The sequence below is a fragment of the Nerophis lumbriciformis genome, linkage group LG24 (genome assembly GCF_033978685.3).
Source record: "Nerophis lumbriciformis linkage group LG24, RoL_Nlum_v2.1, whole genome shotgun sequence".
NCBI classification, from domain to species: Eukaryota; Metazoa; Chordata; class Actinopteri; order Syngnathiformes; family Syngnathidae; genus Nerophis; species Nerophis lumbriciformis.
The window spans coordinates 18,170,288-18,179,036 of NC_084571.2; the positions used below are offsets into that span (position 1 = coordinate 18,170,288).

Consider the following 8,749-nt stretch of genomic DNA (forward strand, 5'->3'; position numbering starts at 1 on the left):
TTGACAGAATGAAGTATCACTAGCAGATGTGCCAGTTTCACTAAGTTGACAGAATGAAGTATCACTTGGTATCACTGGCAGACGTGTCAGTATCACTAAGTTGACAGCATGTAGTATCACTTGGTATCACTAGCAGACGTGTCAGTATCACTAAGTTGACAGAATGAAGTACCACTTGGTACCACTAGCAGACGTGTCAGTATCACTTAGTTGACAGAATGAAGTATCACTTGGTACCACTAGTAGACGTGTCAGTATCACTAAGTTGACAGAATGAAGTATCACTTGGTATCACTAGCAGACGTGTCAGTATCACTAAGTTGACAGAATGAAGTATCACTTGGTATCATTAGCAGATGTGTCAGTATCACTAATTTCACAGAATGAATGTATCACTTCGTATCACTAGCAGATGTGTCTGTATCACTAAATTGACAGAATGAAGTATAACTTGGTATCACTAGCAGACGTGTCAGTATATTAAGTTGACAGAATGAAGTATCACTAGCAGATGTGCCAGTTTCACTAAGTTGACAGAATGAAGTATCACTTGGTATCACTGGCAGACGTGTCAGTATCACTAAGTTGACAGCATGTAGTATCACTTGGTATCACTAGCAGATGTGTCAGTATCACTAAGTTGATAGAATGAAGAATAACTTGGTATCACTAGCAGATGTGTCAGTATCACTAATTTGACAGAATGAATGTATCACTTGGTATCAATGCAGATGTGTCAGTATCACTGAGTTGACATAATGAAGTATCACTTGGTATCACTAGCAGACGTGTCAGTATCACTAAGTTGACAGAATAAAGTATCACCTGGTATCACTAGCAGACGTGTCAGTATCACTAAGTTGACAGAACGAAGTATCACTTCGTATCACTAGCAGATGTGCCAGTATCACTAAGTTGACATAATGAAGTATCACTTGGTACCACTAGCAGACATGTCAGTATCACTAAGTTGACAGAATGAAGTATAAATTGGTATCACTAGCAGACGTGTCAGTATATTAAGTTGACAGAATGAAGTATCACTAGCAGATGTGCCAGTTTCACTAAGTTGACAGAATGAAGTATCACTTGGTGTGGTATCACTATCAGACCACAGTGCTGACTCACAACATGAAGTCCTGCTCCCAACAAGGAAGATTCCCTCTCACTGTGACTGTGCTGCTCTTCACCTTCTGCACCTTCAGGGTCACGTAGGAGTTGAACTTGTCTGCACACACAATATCACACTTGTACATATTTATATACATCAAATACTACTAAATATACACATTTATATACTAAATATACATATTTATATATTAAATATACATATATATGTAATACTACTAAATATACATATTTATATACTAAATATTCATATATATATATATATATATGTATATATACTAAATATACACATTTATATATTAAATATATATATATACTAAATATACACATTTATATATTAAATATACATGTATAATACTACTAAATATACATACATATATATATATATATACATATATATATATATATATATATACACACACACACACACACACACACACACAATACTACTAAATATACATATTCATATACTAAATATTCACATACATATATATACACACACATATATATATATATATATATATATATATACTAAATATACACATTTATATATTAAATATACATGTATAATACTACTAAATATACATACATATATATATATATACACACATATAAATATATATATACTATATATATATATATATATATATATATATATATATATATATATATATATATATATATATATATCCATCCATCTTCCTCCACTTATCCTAGGTCGGGTCGCGGGGGCAGCAGCTTAAGCAGGGAAGCCCAGACTTCCCTCTCCCCAGCCACTTCGTCCAGCTCTTCCTGTGGGACCCCGAGGCGTTCCCAGGCCAGCCGGGAGACATAGTCTTCCCAACGTGTCCTGGGTCTTCCCCGCGGCCTCCTACCGGTGGGACGTGCCCTAAACACCTCCCTAGGGAGGCGTTCGGGTGGCATCCTGACCAGATGCCCGAACCACCTCATCTGGCTCCTCTCGATGTGGAGGAGCAGCGGCTTTACTTTGAGCTCCTCCCGGATGGCAGAGCTTCTCACCCTATCTCTAAGGGAGAGCCCCGCCACCCGGCGGAGGAAACTCATTTCGGCCGCTTGTACCCGTGATCTTGTCCTTTCGGTCATAACCCAAAGCTCATGACCATAGGTGAGGATGGGAACGTAGATCGACCGGTAAATTGAGAGCTTTGCCTTCCGGCTCAGCTCCTTCTTCACCACAACGGATCGATACAGCGTCCGCATTACTGAAGACGCCGCACCGATCCGCCTGTCGATCTCACGATCCACTCTTCCCCCACTCGTGAACAAGACTCCGAGGTACTTGAACTCCTCCACTTGGGGCAAGATCTCCTCCCCAACCCGGAGATGGCACTCCACCCTTTTCCGGGCGAGAACCATGGACTCGGACTTGGAGGTGCTGATTCTCATCCCAGTCGCTTCACACTCAGCTGCGAACCGATCCAGTGAGAGCTGAAGATCCTGGCCAGATGAAGCCATCAGGACCACATCATCTGCAAAAAGCAGAGACCTAATCCTGCAGCCACCAAACCAGATCCCCTCAACGCCTTGACTGCGCCTAGAAATTCTGTCCATAAAAGTTATGAACAGAATCGGTGACAAAGGGCAGCCTTGGCGGAGTCCAACCCTCACTGGAAACGTGTCCGACTTACTACCGGCAATGCGGACCAAGCTCTGGCACTGATCATACAGGGAGCGGACTGCCACAATCAGACAGTCCGATACCCCGTACTCTCTGAGCACTCCCCACAGGACTTCCCGAGGGACACGGTCGAATGCCTTCTCCAAGTCCACAAAACACATGTAGACTGGTTGGGCAAACTCCCATGCACCCTCAAGGACCCTGCCGAGAGTATAGAGCTGGTCCACAGTTCCACGACCAGGACGAAAACCACACTGTTCCTTCTGAATCCGAGGTTCGACTATCCGGCGTAGCCTCCTCTCCAGTACACCTGAATAGACCTTACCGGGAAGGCTGAGGAGTGTGATCCCACGATAGTTAGAACACACCCCCCGGTTCCCCTTCTTAAAGAGAGGAACCACCACCCCGGTCTGCCAATCCAGAGGTACCGCCCCCGATGTCCACGCGATGCTGCAGAGTCTTGTCAACCAAGACAGCCCCACAGCATCCAGAGCCTTAAGGAACTCCAGGCGGGTCTCATCTACCCCCGGGGCCTTGCCACCGAGGAGCTTTTTAACTACCTCAGCAACCTCAGCCCCAGAAATAGGAGAGCCCACCACAGACTCCCCAGGCACTGCTTCCTCATAGGAAGACGTGTTGGTGGGATTGAGGAGGTCTTCGAAGTATTCCCTCCACCGATCCACAACTTCCGCAGTCGAGGTCAGCAGAACACCATCCTCACCATACACGGTGTTGATAGTGCACTGCTTCCCCTTCCTGAGGCGGCGGATGGTGGACCAGAATTGCTTCGAAGCCGTCCGGAAGTCGTTTTCCATGGCCTCACCGAACTCCTCCCATGTCTGAGTTTTTGCCTCTGCGACCGCTGAAGCCGCACACCGCTTGGCCTGTCGGTACTTGTCCGCTGCCTCAGGAGTCCTATGAGCCAAAAGAACCCGATAGGACTCCTTCTTCAGCTTGACGGCATCCCTCACCGCCGGTGTCCACCAACGGGTTCTAGGATTACCGCCACGACAAGCACCAACTACCTTGCGGCCACAGCTCCAATCAGCCGCCTCGACAATAGAGGCGCGGAACATGGTCCATTCGGACTCAATGTCCAGCACCTCCCTCGTGACATGTTCAAAGTTCTTCCGGAGGTGGGAATTGAAACTCTCTCTGACAGGAGACTCTGCCAGACGTTCCCAGCAAACCCTCACAATGCGTTTGGGCCTGCCAGGTCTGTCTGGCATCCTCCCCCACCATCGCAGCCAACTCACCACCAGGTGGTGATCGGTAGAAAGCTCCGCCCCTCTCTTCACCCGAGTGTCCAAAACATGAGGCCGCAAATCCGATGACACAACTACAAAGTCGATCATGGAACTGCGGCCTAGGGTGTCCTGGTGCCAAGTGCACATATGGACACCCTTATGTTTGAACATGGTGTTTGTTATTGACAATCTGTGACGAGCACAAAAGTCCAATAACAAAACACCACTCGGATTCAGATCCGGGCGGCCATTCTTCCCAATCACGCCTCTCCAGGTTTCACTGTCGCTGCCAACATGAGCATTGAAGTCTCCCAGTAGAACGAGGGAATCACCCGGGGGCGCACTCTCAAGTACTCCCTCGAGTGAATCCAAAAAGGGTGGGTACTCTGAGCTGCGGTTTGGCGCATAAGCGCAAACCACAGTCAGGACCCGTTCCCCCACCCGAAGGCGGAGGGAAGCTACCCTCTCGTCCACCGGGTTGAACTCCAATGTGCAGGCTCTGAGCCGGGGGGAAACAAGAATTGCCACCCCAGCCCGTCGCCTCTCACTGCTGGCAACGCCAGAGTGGAAGAGAGTCCATCCCCTCTCGAGAGAACTGGTTCCAGAGCCCTTGCTGTGCGTCGAAGTGAGTCCGACTATATCTACCCGGAACTTCTCCACCTCGCGCACTAGCTCAGGCTCCTTCCCCCCCAGCGAGGTGACGTTCCACGTCCCAAGAGCTAGCTTCTGTAGCCGAGGATCGGACCGCCAAGTGCCCTGCCTTCGGCTGCCGCCCAGCTCACATCGCACCCGACCTCTATGACCCCTGCTATGGGTGGTGAGCCCATTGGAGGGGGGACCCACGTTGCCTCTTCGGGCTGTGCCCGGCCGGGCCCCATGGGGACAGGCCCGGCCACCAGGCGCTCGCCATCGTGCCCCACCTCCGGGCCTGGCTCCAGAGGGGGGCCCCGGTGACCCGCGTCCGGGCGAGGGAAATCTGGGTTCCTTGTCAGTGTTCCTCATAGAGATCTTCGAGCTGCTCTTTGTCTGATCCCTCACCTAGGACCAGTTTGCCTTGGGAGACCCTACCAGGGGGCATAAAGCCCCCGGACAACATAGCTCCTAGGATCATTGGGACACGCAAACTCCTCTACCACGTTAAGGTGGCAGCTCAGAGAGGAGTATATATATATATATATATATATATATATATATATATATACACACACACACACACACACACACACACACACACACAATACTACTAAATATACATATCAATATACTAAATATACACTTTTATAGCTACAACAAAGATGGTATTATTCATATGTATTACATATGAATAAATATATATATATATATATATATATATATATATATATATATATATATATATATATATGTATATATATATATGTATATATATATATATATATACTAAAAATACACATTTATATATTAAATATATATATATATATACTAAATATACACATTTATATATTAAATATACATGTATAATACTACTAAATATACACATATATATATATATATATATATATATATATATATATATATATATATATATATATATATATATATATATATATATATATATATATATATATATGATTATAAAAATAGTTGCCAATTAATTTAGTCATCGATTCGTTGGATCTATGCTATGCGCATGCTCAAAGGCATTTTTTTTAATTTAATTAAATTTTTTTAAATTGATAAACTGCAACATGTACAAACAGCTGAGAAACAATAATCAAAATAAGTATGGTGCCAGTATGCTGATTTTTTTCAATAAAATACTGGAAAGGGTAGAAATGTAGTTTGTCTCTTTTATCCGATTATTAATCGATTAATCGAAGTAATAATCGACAGATTAATCAATTATCAAATCAATCGTTAGTTGCAGCCCTAACATATATATATATATATATATATATATATATATATATATATATATACTAGAGATGCGCGGTTTGCGGACACAACCGCGGAGTCCGCGGATAAACCGCGGGTCGGGCAGGTAAAGATAGATTTTAAATAGATGCGGGCGGCTGGCGGTTGAACCAATTCGGAAATATATATACATAGTTAAATGTTGTTACCCACATACGAAAAACGAGCAGCACTCTTTGAAACAGTCAATTATTCATCAGGCACTGCAGCACAACACAACACAACAGAAGAAGAAGAAAAAAAGAAAAAGATGGCACCGCGTCCCGGCAACAAGTGGCGCAAGTGAGTGCTCCTTCAGCGCAGCAGGGCGCATTTTAGAGGCCAGGCGCTCTCGCATGAATCCTGGCACTGTAGATGCCATTTTATTCCTGCATAGTGCTAACACAAAAAAAAGGAAGTAGACATACGGTTGGATATGTTAAACGAATCAGTCTACGTTACCTAGGCTATACCAAATAAGCCCATGTCTAACCTATATTGACTTCGGTCAGCTAAATAATTTTGATGGTTACGTGTTGTTTGGGCGCACTACAATGCAAAGGAATTAAGGCAATTGCGTTGTTTATTGTGTTTTTTTTCTATTCGAGATATACTACTATGTGTGAATAATTATTTGGCCTCGCTTTCAAGTGAAGCGCATCTCCGATTGGCGACAATGTAAGGCTATTTAGCCTGCTTTGTTCGTCGCGACCATCTATTTTCATTATAATTCAAGTTTGATGATAAAGTGCAGTCTGATGGGTTTGATTTCCCCCCTTCAGCTATTTGCCTTGGCCAATAAGTTGCAGGTAATTTATTATTATTATTTATTTAATTTATTTTTGTTTAAATAGAGATGACATACATATGTTATTGTATAATTTAAGTTTGTGCGCGTGATTGACAGCCTAAGGCTTATGAGGCACATTTTTTTAATTTTTTTTTATTTCAACTTAAAAACGTATGAGCCTATGCCTATGCCTACAACATAGGCTATGTGTTTATCTTTATTTTCCTGCCTGTCGTTGACAATGGAGATTGTCTGATATTTTGTCATGGCTGCAGATCAATCAATAAAGGTTCATCTTTGTCGCGAAATTGTTCACTGTGCACCCCGCCCTCGTTCCTATTTGAGCATTATAACGTTAACAAGTTAATATTCATTGAAATAAATTCAGAACATTTTTATTACCTAACGAAAATATAGGCCTAGTCTTTCTAAAACATTTTTTTAACTTCTTAAAAGCCTCGTTCTGCTTGCTGCAACTGCCCACACAAAGTGTGAGGAAAGCACTCCATGTCAGGCTTGGACGGAGGAAGGGACTCAGATGCAGAGAGGTGATTCCAAATAAAGCTTTTATTTTGAAATACTCTTTAAGCCTCCAGAGTAGAGTAAATTCAATTACTATGAAATACAAAAATACTATCGACAAAATGTTCCAAAAGGGAAAAAAACGAAAATCACTCCAAAAAAAAGGAGGAATACAAAAATAAGGACGATATAATTAGCACCGTATCTGTTATCAAAAACTTTAACAAAAAACGCTCCAAAAAGGAGGAAGAAAATAAAGACTATAAAACTTAACTACTCTAATCAATGTAAACAAAAAATCACTCAACAAACTTTGAGGAAAAAATCTTTAAGAAAAAATAATAACTCACCACTGCGGTAGAAAAAGGTAGGATAACAAAAGTCGCTCTGAGGGAGGAAAAAAGTCCATTCAAAATTACAGCGTGGGATATTCTGGGAGCAAGGACGTAGACGTGAAACAAGGCAAGGCATGGACATGAACAGGGACATGGAACGCAAGACAGGCACGAAAGCTCGAGACAATCTGGCACAGAACAAGGGGAGGCTTGGGCTTATAAAGAACATGAGGGTAATGGGAAACAGGTGGAAACAATCAAGGGTCAGGAATGACGTCAGACTGGTGACACAAGAGGAAGGACCTGTGATCTGAAACAAGAGGAGTTGCTTTTCAAAATAAAACATGTAGATCACAAGACAGAAAAAACCAAGACAAGACTTCCCTCACCGCGGTGTGACACTCCTGATCTGAGGGCATTGGCAACAATAGTCAACACTTTCTTAATGGAAATGACAATAATATTATAATAATGATAAATAATATTATCACGCATTAATGTCTCTTAGCCACTAATGCGTGGCCAAGAGATATTAATGCGTGGCACGCATTGAATGTCTCTGCTCCATTGGATCAGTCTCCTTTCTTGAACAGGCAAAAGCTTTCTAACCTCACTAATGCCTTGCATCTCTATATTAGATATATAAAAACGGGCGGGTGCGGGCGGGTGTGGTTTTGATAAAATGTTGGTTCGGGTGGATGGCGGATGGATGACGACTTTTGTGATGCGATTGCGGATGAAATAATTGCCTATCCGCGCATCTCTAATATACACACACACACACACACACACACACACACACACACACACACACACACACACACACACACACACACACACACACACACACGCACACACACACACACACTCACACAATACTACTAAATATACATATCAATATACTAAATATACACTTTTATAGCTACAACTAACGTAACGTATAGCATGTTCTATATGTTATAGTTATTTGAATGACTCTTACCATAATATGTTACGTTAACATACCAGGCACATTCTCAGTTGGTTATTTATGCGTCATATAACGTACACTTATTCAGCCTGTTGTTCACTATTCTTTATTCATTTTAAATTGCCTTTCAAATGTCTATTCTTGGTGTTGGGTTGTATCAAATAAATTTCCCCAAACAATTCGACT

The 8,749-nt window shown here is 42.6% G+C and overlaps 1 protein-coding gene across 1 annotated transcript in view; it reads right to left on the reverse strand.

The window, feature by feature from the left end:
- The window catches only part of LOC140679807 (protein unc-13 homolog B-like), a 33,458-nt gene extending 25,327 nt beyond the window's left edge, over positions 1 to 8,131 (reverse strand). The window contains exons 1-2 of the mRNA XM_072916028.1: positions 7,609 to 8,131; positions 1,129 to 1,228 (exon numbers count right to left, since the gene is read on the reverse strand). Of these exons, the coding sequence (XP_072772129.1) occupies positions 1,129 to 1,228; positions 7,609 to 7,939 (431 nt within the window). The 5' untranslated portion in view covers positions 7,940 to 8,131. The remainder of the gene's footprint in view (positions 1 to 1,128; positions 1,229 to 7,608) is intronic.
- Between the last annotated feature and the right edge of the window lie 618 nt (positions 8,132 to 8,749).